Source organism: Lepisma saccharinum, chromosome 7, assembly GCF_977018435.1.
Source record: "Lepisma saccharinum chromosome 7, izLepSacc3.1, whole genome shotgun sequence".
Lineage (NCBI taxonomy): Eukaryota > Metazoa > Arthropoda > Insecta > Zygentoma > Lepismatidae > Lepisma > Lepisma saccharinum.
The window spans coordinates 97,579,385-97,598,313 of NC_139235.1; the positions used below are offsets into that span (position 1 = coordinate 97,579,385).

General features: G+C 38.4%; 1 protein-coding gene across 2 annotated transcripts in view; it reads right to left on the bottom strand.

Moving 5' to 3' along the window:
* LOC145990057 (uncharacterized) overlaps positions 1-18,929 on the bottom strand; it is a 130,958-nt gene that overhangs the window by 85,928 nt on the left and 26,101 nt on the right. For both annotated transcript variants that reach the window (XM_083125708.1, XM_083125707.1), the window contains exons 4-6: positions 11,029-11,194; positions 9,901-10,054; positions 7,522-7,612 (exon numbers count right to left, since the gene is read on the bottom strand). In XM_083125708.1, the coding sequence (XP_082981834.1) occupies positions 7,522-7,612; positions 9,901-10,054; positions 11,029-11,194 (411 nt within the window). The remainder of the gene's footprint in view (positions 1-7,521; positions 7,613-9,900; positions 10,055-11,028; positions 11,195-18,929) is intronic.

Sequence of the window (18,929 nt, forward strand, 5' to 3'; positions counted from 1 at the left end):
TTGGTAATCAATGCAGCCTTTCGAACCGTAGGGACACAAGCTCTGACTGCACTGTTTCCTCAAGGAGATTTTAGATCAAAGCGACATGCGACAAATGATACGGGGACTTCACACCAAACCAACACGGTTCCTTCTGTCCAAGGTAACTTTCATACCGAAGCGACACGGTGGTAAAATCCTCAAGTGATAAGTGTCACGTGCCGCTTGTTGCTTTGGTGCACAATCTCCCTAAAGCAAGACACTCATTGCATCGTGCATGCGTGAACAACAAACCACGGCAACACGTTGTAAGCTATTGAGGAAAAAGGCCCAGTATGAGTGACACACAAGCGACAAAGCAACACATGTGGCTTATCATGTCGCCTAGATCTGTTGTTCACTCAATTAGCAGCAAATGCTTGCTAATAGACTGAAGGCACCATGTCGCTTGTCACTTCGTTGGGAACACCCCCCGTGGCACATCACTTCGGTCTGAGCACCCTTCCTTTAAGGAGCTTTCAGACCGAAGTAACAAGTAGCATGCGAATACGGCATATGAACATGTCGTTTGCTGTTTGGACCCTCATGCGCAATGAATGCTATTTTACAGTCTGGAAGTGTCTGTGTCACTACTCACATCAGTGTAAACATCCCGTATCGCTTGTTCCATTGATCTGAAAGTTTCCTTACACTCTTACACTCATGTCGATGGTTTCCCCTTGTCGTTTCATGCAATCATCATTATCATCATCGCCACGATTGGTTTAAAACAGAAGATATACGACCAAAAATATAAATGCTTCAGTGTGCATATCTCTAAAATAAACGATGATGATGATGATAATAATAATGAACCTAATTCATACACAAAAATTTAGTTACCAAGAGCATTCAACGCATATTTTTTCTCCCATACTATTAATGAAAGTATAACGATAACAGGACGTGGTTGACTGTCTACCTAGTCTTACCATAAATACTGTCACAAAGTTTTAAGTAAATTGACACAAAATGCTGAGAGATATTGTAATATCCTAATAACATTACTGAAATGGATGCATGACAAATCAAAATCACAAATCATTATTCAAAATGGGCACGCTTAGCACGCACACATTCCGTAAGTCTTTGTGGTCACGCATCAATTGAATTATGCAACACATCGACTGGAAAATGAGCAACTGCCTTCAGAAGAGACCGCTTTAAACTTTCAGTATTGGGATGTCTCTTCTTGCAAGCCATCTCCTGAAGCTTGGACCACAATTTGTAGTCCAAAGGGTATAAGTCCGGACTTGAAGAAGGCCAATCCGAAGTGGAAATTAAGTCTGGTACATTTGCCTCCAGCCACTGCTGTGTTGTTCGGGCCCCATATGTTGGGGCTGAATCCTGCTAGAAGCTCCAGTTCTGACCATGGAAGAGTGTGTTGTTGACATTCTTGACTAGTCTCTCAAGCACTGTCTGCTGGTACACTTTTGCTGATGTTTTTACCCCTTTTTCACAGAAATGGAGCGTGCCCTCATAGCAAATGTTCCAGACTTCATTTCCACTTCAGATTGGCCTTCTGCAAGTCCGGACCTATACCCTTTGGACTACAAATTGTGGTCCAAGCTTCAGGAGATGGCTTGGAGGAAGAGACATCCCAATATTGAAAGTTTAAAGCGGTCGGTCTCTTGTCAAGGCAGTTGCTCATTTTCCAGTCGATGTGTTGCGTAATTTAATTGATGCGTGGCCACAAAGACTTACGGAATGTGTGCGTGCTAAGGGCGGCCATTATGAATATTGATTTGTGATTTTGATTTGTCATGCATCCATTTCAGTAATGTTATTAGGATATTAAAATATCTCTCAGCATTTTGTGTCAATTTGTGACAGTATTTATGGTAAGACTAGGTAGAATGTTCGTTAATATCTTCGCGACCACTGTACCAAATATCATAGCAATTATCACATTCATAGAAATGCTTCATGTAAATGAATCAGACGTAGCAGCAAAAACTTCATTTACTTCCATTATAAGCAGACGAATGGCATGCAGCTGTGCCGACACCACCGCTTCTAGCGGTATCATATTCGAGTGGAACCAGCCAGACAGCCCAGAACAGTGCCGTTTTCCACACTACGTTATTCAAGGCACTGTACCTGTACTCCACGTGCCTAACAGAGTGTTAAAGTACTTCAGATAGCAATTTTCCAGAATTTTGCTTTACAGTACTCATAATTTCACATGCAAGAATTATTCTTTATAAAATCCATTTCTCCCTACAATGTTCTGTGACATGGCAATCTAAGGATTACGTTATGTCACATTACGAAAACATGAACTTGCTTTATGGTCTGAAACATGTTCTCTTTTCCGCCATCAGGTGTCACTGTATGCACCTGACCGCCTCTACTCCAGCTCGCTTGCCATCTGGCGATGCTTCGCCCAACTATTTCCATTGAGCTGTTTTCCCTAAACTCTCTACCCCAGGTCTTCATGGTATAAGCTGAGGAAAACGTCGTATATACGTTGTTATCTGCATCGCCTTGACAGACGTGCCTACATGCAGTCTTGCATTTTTCTCGACATGATTCAACTGCCCATAAAGGACCATGTGGACTAAGGACTTTGTCCATCTAAAAAGGAGTAATATAAGTGCATTTTTGTTAATTACTAGAACCTTGGAGTGTTGCAAGACTCATAATCGCGAGTGCAGTTACAAGAACTTTTGGTCGTTTTTTCTCGTTTAAAAATTATAGAATTTTTGACTGACCCAATTCTTACGATAAATGTGACCTTTTATATGGTATCGTAGCTAACGTTAATGATCTTCGGCCTCAATTAAAAACAATCTAGCTCCTTCTATTAATAATTTGTGAACAATCATTCAGGCACGTAGCCAGGCAGGGGCCAGGGGGGGGCTCAGCCCCCCTGACATTAGGTAATACTATTTTGTATTCTAATTTGTTTGAGGTGAACAGTGAAAATGTAGACAGAATATATTATTTTGTTCACGACTTCGTTCGTTCATCTTGTTTATGAGCAGAAGTCTAAGCAGCGGCAAGTGTTTAGAAGATTATCTAGACTTTAGAAAGTTCTTTCATAGGAAGCCTTCTTAATCTGTACCTTCCCTGCTCCTGTTGCAGCCTTTCGCTTGACAGAAATCTGTGACTTTGATGTCATTATCCACATTCCTTCCTTCGGAATTGTGCCAAATGGTGGAATGTAGGGTAGGCACTATGATTGAAGTGAATATTGTACATTTTAACATGTATGATATAAATATCTGTATCATCAAAAATAGTATGGTGTGTGTATTAAGGGATGGTGTCAGTAGCAGTCATTAGAACTTCAAGAGATATAAAAAAAACTGTAGTATTTGTACATAATATTTCTAAATTTTATATTTTAAATTAACTTAATGACCCTCGACACAGATAATTTACCTTCATTTAATACTATTAAACTTTTGAAAAATTGACTTGGTTTACAAAGCCACCCCTGATATCTCACGAGCCCCCTCCCCCCCTGGAGGTCGGTTCTAGCTACGGGCCTGCAATCATTTTGAAACTGAACCTTTAAAGAAAACAATAGCGTAGGAAACTAATACTGCTTTATCAATTAACGTATGCACGAAAACTTTGTGACTATTTTTGACTTTCTCTGCATCTTCACATTCTTAAGAAAGTCAAATATTGAACTTGTTTTGTGAGTGAAACATACGTATGACATTTGTCCACGTCCAAAAAAAAGTGACGTAAAAAGGAGAAAATTTAAAAATATGTTCATCAGCATGCAAATCAGCTGTTCCTAATTTATCCCTAGTAGTTGTTGATTTTGATCAATTTTTCCTGCAGCATCATCAGTATTAATTATGATAATAGAAAGGATTTAGTTATTAAGTGAGTAGTGTGAAAAGAGAGAAACGAGTTGAAATGAAGATTGTTAATTTTTGCAAACATGAAAAACGATAAATTTGGATTAATGTGTAGAATATTAGATGCATGTTTTTATTCAAACTGCCTGTTGAGTAGTGCTGCGCGAGCATGAGTACGTTAAGTAAGAGAAAATTAGTGATTGTTGATGTAAATGTTTAATGAAGATTGTGCATTCTGAATAATTGAAATTTGTGCAACCCGTTGATCGAGTTGTTTAACCTTTTGCCGCCCAAGGCCTTTTTCACATGTAAGCCTCTCTGTCCCGAGCCGATTTTGAGCAAAATGCAGAGTTTCAATTAAATGAGTGTAGATCGGAGGCTAATTGCTCTAGAGAGATGAGTGATATACCGTACGCGGAATGAACCAGAGATTCAGACTATATGCAATTTTTGCAAATTCGGCATATATGTGGTGGGGGGAGGGGCATACTCTCAAAATTCCAAAATTTCGGGAAAAAACATTTTGTTCCCCCACCGTCCCCTCAAGCAAAAAGTACATGACAGTGTCGACATGCACATGGAAATGATCACTAATATGTAAGGAACACAAAAATATTTGCATTATTATCATATGACCAATGTAACTTGAGTTATACCCCCAAAAGGAATTGTCGGCACGCCACTGATTCAAGATTCAAAATGCAGCGGTACCTTGAAATGACTTTAGCTCAGAGACTATTTGCCCTGGAGATATGAACGATATACCGTTGTACGCAGAATGAATCACAGATTCAGACGATATAAAATTTATGCACATTCGGCGCACATATGGAGGGGGAAAGGAGGGAAATCCCCTGAATTTTTTTTTTAAAAAATGGGGTTTCTCACCCCCCCACCCCCGTCAATTCAGTCAAAAAATATCCTCTCACTTGGGCACAAAACGACACACACCTACGCACAACTTTCACGGATGAAAAGCTAGAACGCACTGGAAAATGAACGCCGATTTTTGCAGCTGCTTGACATTCTATTTTTAGACAATGCTGGGTGACCTCTGTTCAACATTGTGGAACACTTGTGCTCACAAACGAAGGTTTCCTTCAGCGCGCTTCGAATTCACATTCTCACAACGCAGATTCAACAACCAGTTTTCCCCCTCCCCCCACCTCCACCCCCTGCTTCCGCCCTCACGGAAAACTTTCATTTTGACATCAGATACTTATAAACAAGCTTCCTTCGAACGCAGATAGCAGGAGGGAGTGAAAAGCATTGCTTTAGAACAACAAAGCCGGTCTTCCTTTGTCGGCAAAAATTTGACGTTGAAAAGAGCCGCAAAAGAGAAGTACCTTTTCCCGCCTCTTCCCCTTCATTTTCATGAAGACAAAAAAATATGCAAAAAACCATTTCTGTTAAATACATGTGTTAGGAACAATATAAAAAAATAAAATCGAAATTCTAGCCAAAAATAGAAAAGTTATAACGTAAAAACTACGACCTTGACACAGCGTCTCGATTGAGACGCTTGGGACAGTGAGGGTTACATTTGGGTATCTTGTTCGAGATGCTTGGGTGGCAAAAGGTTAAAGAAAAGGTTGATTGTTTCACGTAAATACCTGCAATAAATAGGTTGTGTTATTAAAATTAAAACAAACTTTTTGCGTTATTGAGGAAACCACCTGGTAACTGTGAAAAAAACAAAAATATAAATAAATGCGATACCAAGGTTCCGTATTTGTAGAGCATAGTGTAGTGCATGTTAGGTATTAGGTTAATTGTTGCGGTATATATAAGGTTACCTTTATTTAAGTAAGTGAAATGCTTATTATGTACACTTAATGCTAGCATGCACAATTGAGTCATGGCCAATAAAAAGCATAAATAAGGAGAATAAGAACAACAAAGTGGGATGTAATTGTATTTTTGAAAGGGGATTCTTATTAGTTAATCACAAAACCAATTGTAATATGTATACTTCACGGTGTCTTTCGGACATTCCCGTTCAGTCCCTTGCACAAGAGCTTTTTGCTTCTTTGTCGTTTGCATTAATAATACTAGTACCCTCCTAGTTTTATGCAACACGAGAACGAAGCAGGATTTTTTGATTTGTGCATGCTTGCTTGGATTATTCATCATCTGTGTTGACACCATAACATCTTTCTCCGTGAATGTGCGTCTTCCAAAATACCGATCGGAGTGGTCAATACTGTGTATCTAGGCAGACGTCACAGTTCTTAACAAAATAATGAAAATTATGTATTTGGTAGAATATCTAGACTCTGCAGCATTGACATGCTGCATCTTTATAAACTTCCCAAGACATCCAGACTCTGGCCTGCATTAGTGATTTGATTGAATTCCAAATGACATTTTGCGATTTTCTGATACAAATACCAATATATCAGTATCATGTTTCTATTTGTATTTGAATTTTTGTTGCTTACTTCCATGGCAGTATGGTTAGTACAGTTTACTATGATGGTAAAGGGTTCTGGGTTCGAATCCCAGTTTTCTTATCACTCATCCTCATCACTTCTAAATACCAAAAATTAAATTAAAACAAATTTGAATGTTTGTTGCTTTACGTCACTTTTCTATCACTTTTAGCTAATTGAAGCAATAGTGATGATTCGGTGGAATTGATGAAGAAAGAATATCATTGACCAGATAAAGACTTGACCGTTGTAATGTTGACCCAAGCCATTTTCATTGTGCACCTCAAACCTAGCCAGGTCGTTAGTTTTCAATAGTTCTGATAAACATTTCATTAATTCTGCTTTCTCTTCTTTCATCTCGGTCTCCCCGATGGTGCAGTCTCCGCCTTGTAATTAAGGGGTCCCAGGTTCAATACCTGGTGGAGGCACAAGTGGTTCGGATCCCATTTAAAACTGTAGACCCAGTCCCAATTAGCCTTACTGTGCATAAAGTGGACTTCAGACAACAAATCAACTCTCATCTGAAATTCTTCCCAGAAAACTATGATGCAGTGAGTGATGAGCATGGTAAGGGGTTCCACCAAGACATTTCAACAATGGAACCAAGATATCAGGTAGGCCAAATGCAACTACTGTTGGACAGTGGCAAGAGATGTTCCAGAGTGGGCTGGCCACTCAAGGACCATGATAAAATTCACATATAATTCCCGGTTTTCAAGGCAAACTTTCCAAAAATTCCCAGAATTCAAGGAAGTCGCTGTGAGTAGGCACCCTGTGTCCCACAACAGGAGTACAAGCAACAATAAAGAGAAGCCACACTTGTGAATAGACCACAATTTCATGTAGTAATTCAATTGTTGTCTACTTTCTTACTTTTGTACTGTTATTTGTGATTCATTGAATGAAAACGCATTTATGTTGTATTAATAAAAATGTAATGTTGAAATATTCCATTTTGCCATAACTATATTAATGAAGGACGAGCAGTGTATCTAAAAAAAAAAAAGCTAATTACAAAAAAAAAAACTGATGCCATATTCGTTTTTCTTGAAACAAAATTGGTAAGTATGACTATTTTAAATACGGAAACAAATTTAAAATATTTTTTTGTTTATTAGTGTTATTCATGTCATTTCTTCTGACAACAGCACAAATACTGTCAGCTGCAGATTCTATGTCCAGAGAATAGCTAATAATACACTCAAAGCAATAGAAACAAGGAATCTACAAAAATAGTATCGTAAGTACTATACCTTGGAGGAATCAAATCTTGATCCCAACAAATGAAGTATTTGTCCCCATCCAAGTCACTTCCTGCTATTTCGTTGCTATGAGGTCTTGGTCCTATAGATACAAGCAACATACATTATGAACATTTTACATTCTATATTAACAGATATGTTGCAACACATAACATAAAATATTTATAAATTACAGAAATAATTTTCAGTTACTAAAGCTGTTTTTACACGATCAAATGAATCACGAGTTGAACTGAGTGTTTAAAATCATCATCACAGAAGATATCTTGAATGGTATGAAATTGCACATGTACACGATCAAAGAAAAATTGGACAATTTCACATTTGACCAAAACATGGACCGCTGGCAGCCGTCAGGGCAATTTTTTTCAAATTTTACTCTCCATTCGAAAAACTGCTGTGAAATTCCAAAATATGAAAAATTACATCGGCTTGGAATTCCTTCTAGAGTATTCAAGTGAATTTTCGCGTAGTTTGCTTCAACTGTTATCTAGATATTATCAATAGTTTTGCGATTACATAAGTCTATTAACCTATTGATAATATCTAGACAACAGTGAAAGAAAACTACACGAAAATTTACGTGAATGCTCTAGAAGGAATTCTAAGCGTATGTAATTTTTCAGATTTTGGAATATCAAAGCAGTTTTTCGAATCGAGAGGAAAATTTGAAAAAACAAAATCACCCTGAAGCTGGCGAAGGTCCAGTCGAGCCTTAACACATAACATTTGCATATGGGGCACAGAAAATACAGATACAGCAACTAAAAATGACCATGACTTAACAAAGGCCAATGCAATTTTTAGTGCAAAGTTTATAACTCTCTCTTTTTACAGGAATCAACAGTAACAGGGAACACCTACTTAGATATATTGGAGCCATGGCTCTTTCCACAAGTAAATGAAGATACGTCTAGCATCTTTCAGCAAGAAGGAGCACCACCACATTGACATCTTCATGTTCACAGCTATTTTGGATGAAAACCTTCAGAACCATTGGACTGGTCACTCCGGACCAGACAATAAGGTGTTCTGCAAATGGCCTGCAAGGTCTCTGGGCTTCACCCCCTGAAACCTTTACTTGGAGGGTGGGGGATGTTAAGGATATTGATACTGATTAGCTATAAAGAAGTAAGGACATTGTGTATGCGCCACAATTGCGCACAACGATAGATGACTCAAAATTAGTGCTCTGCTGGAGCCAGTGACAACACGATCATGTATGTAGCAGGAATTGAATTATTGTTCAGATGTTCTTTTCCATGATCATGGTGAGTCACAAGCAAGATTTTCACAGATTAGCATTTATTTTTATCGAGGAAGAAACAGAAAAGAAAACTGAGTGGAAAGTAAAACAAGGCATATGGACAAAATCCTGGGCTGTTTTCTCTCTTCTGTGAGGATGTAGTCACTGTAGCTTTACAAACCCCAAAACAGGGTGGCTACTGATTGATACGTAGGGCCATGACAAAATTCAAGTATAATTACAGGTTTTCAAGGCGAACTTTCCAAAAATTCAAGGCCACAAACACACATATTTAAAATATATAATTTAAGGTGGAGAGTTTACATTTGTCACATCACGTACTATACTCAGTTTCGAAATACATCTACAAACACGTCACAAATGTTACGGGATTAATTTGTTGAGTTGTTGTTTTAAGTCCACTTTATGCACAGTAAGGCTAATTGGGACTGGACCTACAGTTTAAAGTAGGATCCGAACCACTATGTGCCTCCACCGGGTATTGAAACCGGGACCCCTTGATTACGAGGTGACGACGACGGGATTAATTAATTTACAAAACTATGTTAATTGTATGAGAATTTCAAACTGAAATTTACCCAATCAAATGCAATATATTTTAGTTTTCAATAATTTTCAGTCGGTTAGATAGATTGTTCTGCAAAGGACACTAACAAAGCAAAGGAATTGAGAGAATTATGTTTTATTCTCCACTCAGTTTTCTTTTCTTTTTCTTCTGCGATAAAAATAAAAGCTAATCTGTGAAAAACTTGCCTCAGGGCATTAAGAAATACGTATGAATTCAATGGGACTTGGAATAATAAAAGTTGCAACTTTTCATGCCTGCGGAGAAAAATTCATGCATAATCCCGGAATTCAAGGAATTTCCGGTGGGTATCCACCCTAAAAAAGTATAGTCATTTGTAATAGGAGGAATCATTTTGAAGTATCCTGTATATGGTTGCTAAATTCTTTGTTGCCAATACTATGTCCTTAATACCGAGACAAGATAAGTAATTTTTGTAAATACCAAGTGGTCATCGATAAATACAAGCAATATCGCACACAATTGTGGAACTTGGTCATTGCAGTTACTGAAGCAAGCAATGCAACACTTCACTCACCATTCACAGGATAGACGAGACAGTCTACAAGATGATGGCAGTCAGGAATATCAACACATTTCAATTTCCGAATATCCCCTGGATAATAACAAGGATTTTTTCCCACGATGCAATACATTTCTTTCAGTACTTGAGCTCGTCCACGGATGGTTGGCTGCAAATATGAAACATAAAAATGAAACCTTCGTGCTTTGATTTTGTTCTCAAAATAAGCATTGTAATGAATAAGAGCATCAAAACATTTCAGAATGTAACAAATGTTACCTATACTAGTACATACCACAATGACTCTTACGTCTCTCCTTATGATTCATATATTTACTCACACTACTTACTTGACTATGTGTGATGTGACTTCATAATACTTTTTTTCCTTTTTCCCAAAAATAGTGATAAATTTTATTAAGCAATGTAATAGTCTCTTATCACAAATTTCTAAGTACCAGCAATAAAGAGATTTTCTTTTCGTATGCAAGTCAGTGTTCATACTCATACTGCAAAACCAAATTCTATGACTTTTCCAAACAATAATTTAACACACCAATCAACAAGTGTTATGCCTTCAACTTTGAAAATTAATCACATGGCTCAAGTTTATTCAGCACCGTTGAAAATATATGAGAAAAATAAAATAACATTTGTACAAAATGTACCAATAAGGGAACCCAGGTAGATGGGAGCGGAAGAAATCAATTTTTTTTAACTGTTACCCAAATTTCCACAATAATTTTCATACTTAGGATGCAATTTTGAATGAAACACACCTAAATATCATTTTTAAAAAAATGTTGGAAAAATGGCCACCCCAGGAGAACTAAGGACAGGAAATTCTTTTGAACATTGGCTTTGATATCTAGAAACATGTACAAACATATGTACTAAAAATGATTTTTTCTTCTAAAATGGTCATGTAGCCATCATTGGATGATTTGGTATGGAATAACCCTATATTCATTCAGTACATACTGTACTGAATTAAAATTCTAACCTTATTCCAGAACAATTTGCTACCATTTACTTCATTCCCTGAAACATGAATATTAACGTTAATACTGGTATTATAATTGCTAAATGTCTTCATGGCTCATTTCAGTGAAAAGAAATTGAAATATAACAGAGAGCTTTTACCTGAAAGAAGCATTCTCCATACTCCAGATTTCCCGATGGATCACTCACACCAAATACATTTCTTGAATTCTCAATTGGAATCTTCAATCTCTCTGCATCTGTTTTCTCAGATTTCACCCCAAGCAGAGTTGGTTCTCTTATTTTCAATGGGTGGAACATTAAATTCCTGAGGAAGAATAATCTACCATGAGATTCATAGAAACAATCCTCAACACATCTTAAATTTCAATAATCCTCTTCAGCTGATTTGAAGCCATCTTTGAATCAAACAAACCAATCTTTAATTTGTATTTTGCTCATCGATTCTTCCCCAACAGCATCATTAAGCTTTATAATTCTTTCTGCATTTGAATGCCAAGGCTCTTCTGTGCGAGTTTAAAGTGAGATCTGAATGTCCATGTGAATCTGGGTATTGAACCCTTGATCCCATGATCCCAAGGCAATGATGTTACCAGTGGTGTATTCTCCATGTTACCACATTTACCGCTGGTAAATCACCTTTTCTCATGTATTTTTTTAATACATTTAGCTTTAATTTATGGGAAATCACTCATTATACAAACTATTAAAACAAGCATATAAATCCGAATTTAAGTAAATTATTTAAAGAATTTAAAGATTGGTTTATGTATGCCATGATCGTTATCCATCGCATCCTTCTGACGGCTGGGTTATCTTCCCAATTGAAAGGGCAAGGGAGTTGAAGAAAAAGTGGGCGGGTGGCTATTTATTGCATATATATATGAATTAGATATAATATAAATAAAACACCAATGCAGGCATGCAACTAAATAAAAACGGAAGTCCAACAACCACACTTTTCCTGCGATTTCGAGTCGTACCACTGGAAACAAGGTTGGCAGGAGAAAATGGCTTGTTCCTGTTTGTGCCATGTTTGGCTGTTGCTACATGCAGGGAAAGGTAAAGCTAGGTGAAGTTCTCCATGCATATAGCACCGTGCCATGAAGGCACATTTAGGGGATGTGGGGGAAGGGCCCCGTACATTCTCGATCTCGGCCATTTTGGATGTGATGTGATGAGAACCATGCTCCGGCTGCATTTACCCCCACACGGTTATCCCAAAGTACCCATTGATTTGAGGCTGGGTGAGCCCCAGTTACTTTATGCAGGAACAAGGGCAGAAAAATTCCGACCTTAGATCACTCAGCCTCGGAATCGAACCTGGGTCTCCTGCATGGCAGTCAGATGTCCTATCAACTAAACTGCCGTGGTCCAGGTCAAATTTTCAGTGCAAAGGGAAGTTTTAAGAAAAAATATCGAAATTGGAGGGAAAAATGAGGTTGTCAAGACTCCTGTTTTTATTTTATTTGTATTATATTATATGTAATTCATGCATATACATATTAGGGATGGCCAAACGGATCCGGATCCAGATCCAAAAGTTACGGATCTGCATCCGGATCCGGGTCTGAAAGTTCCGGATCTGGATCCGGATCCAGGTCTGAAAATTTCGGATCTGGATCCGGATCTGAGAGTTCCGGATCCGCGGATCTGGGGTCTGAAAGTTTCGGATCTGGATCCGGATCCCAGAGTTCCGGATCCGAAATGTTCGGATCTGGATCCTGATCTGAAAATCCGGATCCGAGAGTTTCATATCTCAATCCCATTATAATATTACCACACCTTAAAAGGTACCGGGTGTTCCGTTCAAATCTCCCTAATTTCAATTAATCGTAGAAAAGAAAGTATGAATGATAGAGCAATGAAATTTCAGAGAATTGAAGAAAAACTCATAAATTTTATTTTCCACGCACTAATACATCTCCACATGTGCCCCATTGGTAGCACGAACAATATCCAGTCTCTGTTCAACTTGTTGCCATGTTCTCTCCAACATGTCCCCTGTTACTGTTGCAATCGTATCACATATGCGGGTTCGTAACTCTGGGATGTTATTCACTGGAGTCGCAAACACACTATCCTTGACGTAACCCCAGAGGAAGAAGTCCAGCGGAGTGAGGTCAGGTGAACGTGGCGGCCACCGTATCGGTCCATCGCGTCCAATCCAGCGATTAGGAAATGTAGAATTGAGGGACCTCCGAACATCCAGACTCCGGTGTGGAAGAGCCCCATCTTGTTGGAAGATGATGTCCGGTTCTAGAGCAACTACCTGAGGGTACACACACTGCTCCAACATGTCCAAGTACACAGGGCCTGTTACTGTATCTTCACTGAAAACAAACGGGCCGATAATCCTGTCCTTCATTAGACCACACCAAACATTCAATTTTGGGCTATCGCGTACATGTTATCTGTACACATGTGGGTTTGTAGATTCCCAGATCCGTACATTATGCCGGGTGACAATCCCCTACACGTGAAACGTTGCTTCGTCTGCAAACAAGACGTTATCAAGGAAGTGAGGATTCATCTCGAGAGCATTTCCATACCAAATTCTTTGCTACGCGGCTTATTATCTGGCTTCAATTGTTGCACAATCTGCACTTTATACGGATACGACCAAAGCCGCTTGTGCAGAACTCGATGGATTGTTGTTGGAGGCACATTGAATTGCTTAGATGCCTGACGGATGGATTTACTCGGGCTTCTCTGAAACCTTGTTCGAATTTCTTCCACCTTTTCCTCCAACACACGACGGCGAGCTCAACCAGATTGTTTTAGAACACTGCCGGTTGTTAGAAACTTACTAAACCACAGCCTAATTGATTTAGCATCAGGTGCAACTCCTCCGTACACTCGTCTGAAATGTCGTTGCGTTGCAATGACAGATTTTGTCTCAGCATACCACATCACTGCCTGCGTGCGTTGTTGAACAGTCGCCATTTTTATTTATGCGACCGTGGCGCTGAGTAGTGAGCAAACTGACAACTTCAAGTCTTGAAAACAAAACTTGAAGATCTGGCCATTCATTTGGTGTTACACTTATTTCACAATTCATCGTACTTCGTTCACAGTAATTAATTGAAATTAGGGAGATTTGAACGGAACACTCTGTATTATGATCTTCGATTACAAAGACATTTTTCGTTAGTCCTACAAGAATTTTTTTCAAGTGTTGTTCCTAAAATACTTTGCTACGCATCGGCTAACACACTCATGCACAAATGTCCGAGGTGATTTTGTAAATGCCATTGAAACGAATATGTATTCATTCGAATGTATTGGAAATGAAAACACATAAATGTGAGACATTCCATTCCAGGATGAAACCTTTAACACATATAACAAGATACAAAAATTATACAATTGTTCTACAGTTACAGTTTTACAAATTAAAATAAAACATTATAATATATGCAGTGTTAAATAATTACAAAGTGTAAGACTAACAAGGGAGGTTATCTAAGTGTCCCCCCCGATTTCCATGAAACTTGGAAGTATAGTGGGGCCCAAAGGAAGAATTACGTGTTTTTTTTGTTTCAGCTATAAAACGGTTTTAGGGGGGCAAACACCCCTCAAATGTCAAGATAAGGACAAATTGAAGTGTGGATCTGACCCCTGTGTCCCCCTCGATTTCCATGAAACTTGGCAGGTGTGTGTATAAACGGGCCCAAATGAAGAAATACGCATTTTTTTGTTTCGGCAAAAAATTTGTTCTAGGGGGCAACCTTCTCTCAAATGTCAAGTTGAGGACAAATTGAAGTGGGGATCTGACCCCTGTGTTCCCCTCCGATTTCCATGAAACGTGGCAGGTGTATAGAAGGGCCCAAAGGAAGAAATAAGTGTTTTTTTTTGTTTCGGCAAAAAATTTGTTCTAGGGGGCAACCTCCTCTCAAATGTCAAGTTGAGGACAAATTTAAGTGGGCATTTGACCTATGTGTCCCCCTCCGATTTTCATGAAACTTCGCATTTGTATAGAGGGGCCCAAAGGAAGAAATACGTGTTTTTTTTTGGTTTCGGCTAAACCCGCCTGAAATGTCAAGATGAGGACCAATTGACGTGGGGATCATCTAACCCCTGTATCCCCCACCGATTCCCATGAAATTTGGCAGGTGTATAGAGAGGCCCCATGCCCCCTGTTTCTCCCTGTTCCGGATCCGGATCTGAAAATTCTGGATCCATGGATCCGGATCTGAAAATTCCGGATCCGAAAAATTTTAGGATCCGGAACCAACCGGATCCGAAAAATTTTAGGATCCGGAACCAAGCGGATCCGGATTTCGGATCCGCTAGGATCCGGATCTGGCCATCCCTAATACATATATGGAGCTGTTTAATAAATATATGCAATAAATAGTGTTGCAGTAAACCATGTCAAATTTCCAAGATGCGCCACTGGATATTACCACTATTTGCCATCGGGCAGGCAAATTTGTTGCTCAATATCCTGACAGACGTTCAATACCACCCACCATGGAATATTACAAATCACTGAATCGGTAGAATTTCATGATTAGCTACATATGCAAATTAAGGTTCATTCTGTTGGGCATCAAAACTTCATTGTAGTGGTGGAACCAATTGTGTAGATACTGCAAAATGTCAAAGGTTAAGGAATTAAAGACAAAAAACTTGCATGTGGGGAATGTTTCCTATTTAATAGGTTTTAATAGCATATCACTATGTTTAAGAAATTAAACTCCAACTCATTAAATAACTGGTTTTTCATTCTAAAGTGCATGAAAAAGTATGCACGATGAAAAATCTTATTTCGGAACTTAAAATGCTTCCTTAGAAAAAACTCTATATGGGGGCTCATAATGATTGAGCCTGCTCAGTAGCTCATAAGTTCATTGTGGCATGTGAAATCTTCTAAAACTTACAAAAGAAGAAAGGTTCAGTATAGAAACAGTTGAGTCAGGGGAGGGGGGTGGAAAGATTTAAAAAAACAGAAAACAAAATGTCAGAAATGTGACGGTCTAGTCGGTGCAGCATCTGACTGCTATGCAGGAGACCCGGGTTTGATTCCAAGTGTGGGTGATTTAAAGTCGGAATTTTTCAAGCCTTGTTCCTGCATAAAGTGGTTCTGGGACTCACCCAGCATCAAATCAATGGTTATTTGGGGGGTAACCCTGGGTGTGAAGGCAGTCGTAGCATGGTGCTCATCACATCACCTCCAAAATTGATGAGATTGAGAATATGTGGGGCACTACCACCACATCCCCTAAATGTGCCTTCATGGCACGGTGCTATATTCACTGGAAAGACAAAATGTCAGTGAACAACACCGATGATCACAACCAAGCACAGAGGACAAGTTGTCATCAGTATTTGAATATTTGGACAGTTATGCTCAAGAAGGAGATGTTTTTCTCAATCTAATTGCGACAAGACACACACACACACTCTCACTCTCACTCTCTCTCTCTCTCTCTCTCTCGAAGTCCTGGGTGCAACAAAAAAGTTTAAGACACATACCTCCACTGGCAAAGTCATCCTGGCCATCTTTTGGACGTCAACAGCACTAAAATTGATGCACTTTCAGGAAATGGATCCAACTGTGATTACTTCTCGATACAGCGACATAGTAGCAAACAAGTTGAAGCCTATGATACGATCAAAACACCAGGGACTTCTCTCAAAAGGAGTTTTCAGGGTGGTCACTCTGGGACCATGATAAAATTCAAGTATAATTCCCAGTTTTCAAGGTGAATTTTACAAAAAATTCAAGGGTACAAGAAGATGTTTTCTCTATTTCAACCTTACCACCTCTCACCACCCACACACACAAATATATTACCACTACAAAGGATCTGTGTGATTCCAATATATTGAAAAATTCTAAATTCAATTCAATTAAACAATATCTTGTATATTTAAAATATTTAATTTAAGGTGCGGAGTTTACATTTGCCATTTTACATACTCAGACTCGAAATACATCTATAAACACAAGTCACAAATGTTAATGGATATTACTAATCTATGTAAAATTATTAATAGTATAAGAATTTCACACTCAAATTTAACTAATCAACTCCAAGATATCTTGCAATAATCTTCCGTTTGTCAGATAGGTTGCTCTACAAAGGACACTAACAAAGTAAACAGATTGAGAGAATTCTGTTTTTTCCACGCAGTTATATTTTCCTTCCTCGATAAAAGTAAAAGTTAAAATGTGAACAAATTACCTCAGGGCATTTATAAATAACTACAAATTCAATGGAATTTGGATTAATAAAAGTTGCAATTTTTCACGTTAACAGAGAAAATTTCATGCAGAATTCTCATAGCCAATAATTCACACATAATTCTTAGAATTCAAGGAATTCCTGGTAAGTAGCCACCCTGGGTTTGTTGCTTCATGACAATACTAGGCACCGTATGGCTGCGCATATGGTGAATACACCACCCGCTCTGAAATCTGAGGTGTTGAATCATCCACCGTACAGTCTAGACTTTGGACAATCGGATATTCATTTGTTTAGACTCTTGAAAGGACATTTGCAGGGTCAGAAGTTTTTTATTTTTATTTATTTGAGAAATCCTGAATACAGAGAAAATCCATTTTATATCAGGATATCAACAGCGAGAAAAATAGAAATTAACAAATGAGAAGCACGCACACATATGTCACAAGAATAATACAATAAAAATAATAAAAATTAAACAATAATAATAAAACAATAACAAGGATATAACAAATATTAATTTCTCTTCAGCTGCTTGATGCACGCATTTCTGAAAGCCTGCTTAGATAGATCGAAGCCTGGAGGATCAACTAGTGTATTGTACCTTGTTTGTAGCCTATAGAGAAATGACCTTTGTTCTAGGGATAGCCTTGAGGCTTTTGTGTAAAAGAAGTTGTTGCATTTGCTGTTGGTACGTGGGATCCGGATGTGAAGATGTGGCAAGAGTTCGTTAGTGAAAAGTTGTCCACTCATGATTTTGAAAAGAAATGTTAGATCTGAAACTTGACGGTGAAGGGACGGATCGTGAATTTGAAGAGTGGATAGAATTTCATGTTTGGAAAAGTTTGCAAGGGCTGGGCATCTATGTTTAACCAGGCCCGTAGCTAGAATTTATCTCCAGGGGGTGCTCACGGGTTACCAGGGGGGGCTTTATAAACCAAGTCCATTTTCCAAAAGTTTAACAATGTTAAATGAAGGTAAATTACTTGTGTGTGGGGGGGGGAGGGGTCATTAAGTTAATATAAAATTTAGAAATGTCACACAAATAGTACATTTTTCTATAGGTATCGTCTAAAACATCTCTTGAAGTGTTAATTGCTATTGACATCATTCCTTATTACATACTACACATTACTTTTGATGATACAGATACGAGTATTTATATTATACAATATTCAATCACAGTGCCTACAGCTGAAGGAATAAAACTTCCCTTCGTTCCCGAAACTTAGGAACTGTTGACCTTTGATGCAGATTTGGAAGGAATGTGGATGATGACGTCAAAGTCACAGATTTCTGTCTAAACGGGAGACCGCAACAGGGGCAGCAAAGGTACGGATAAAGAAGCTTCTCTGTGAAAGAACATTCTATAGTGTAGAGAATCTTCTAAATACTTGCGCTACTTCGACTTCAGCTCATAAACAAGATGAAATTTATGTTCTGGAAATTTATCCTTCACCAAGTTGTGATCAAAATAATATCTGCTGTCTACATTTGCACTCTTTACTGCAAACAAATTATACAAAATAATTTTACCTAATGTCAAGGGGGAGGTCAGCCTGTCTACGGCACTGCTATGCAAGAACTTTCTCAACTTTGTACAACCTACTAAATACATAACGTCTACAAATGATTGAAGCAGTTTCACGATGTTACTGTACGTGCATTATTGAACATATTGTGAAGTAACTTTATAGTTTTGTAGAGAAACTCAACAAGTTTTGTGACACATTTCAAGTGTTCGATATGCCCCCTCTTCGTGATTCTGCAGACATAAACTTTATAATCAAGTTCTTCCAAAACGCGATGAACAATTGCTAGGCACTCGGTAATGAAGGCACAAACACT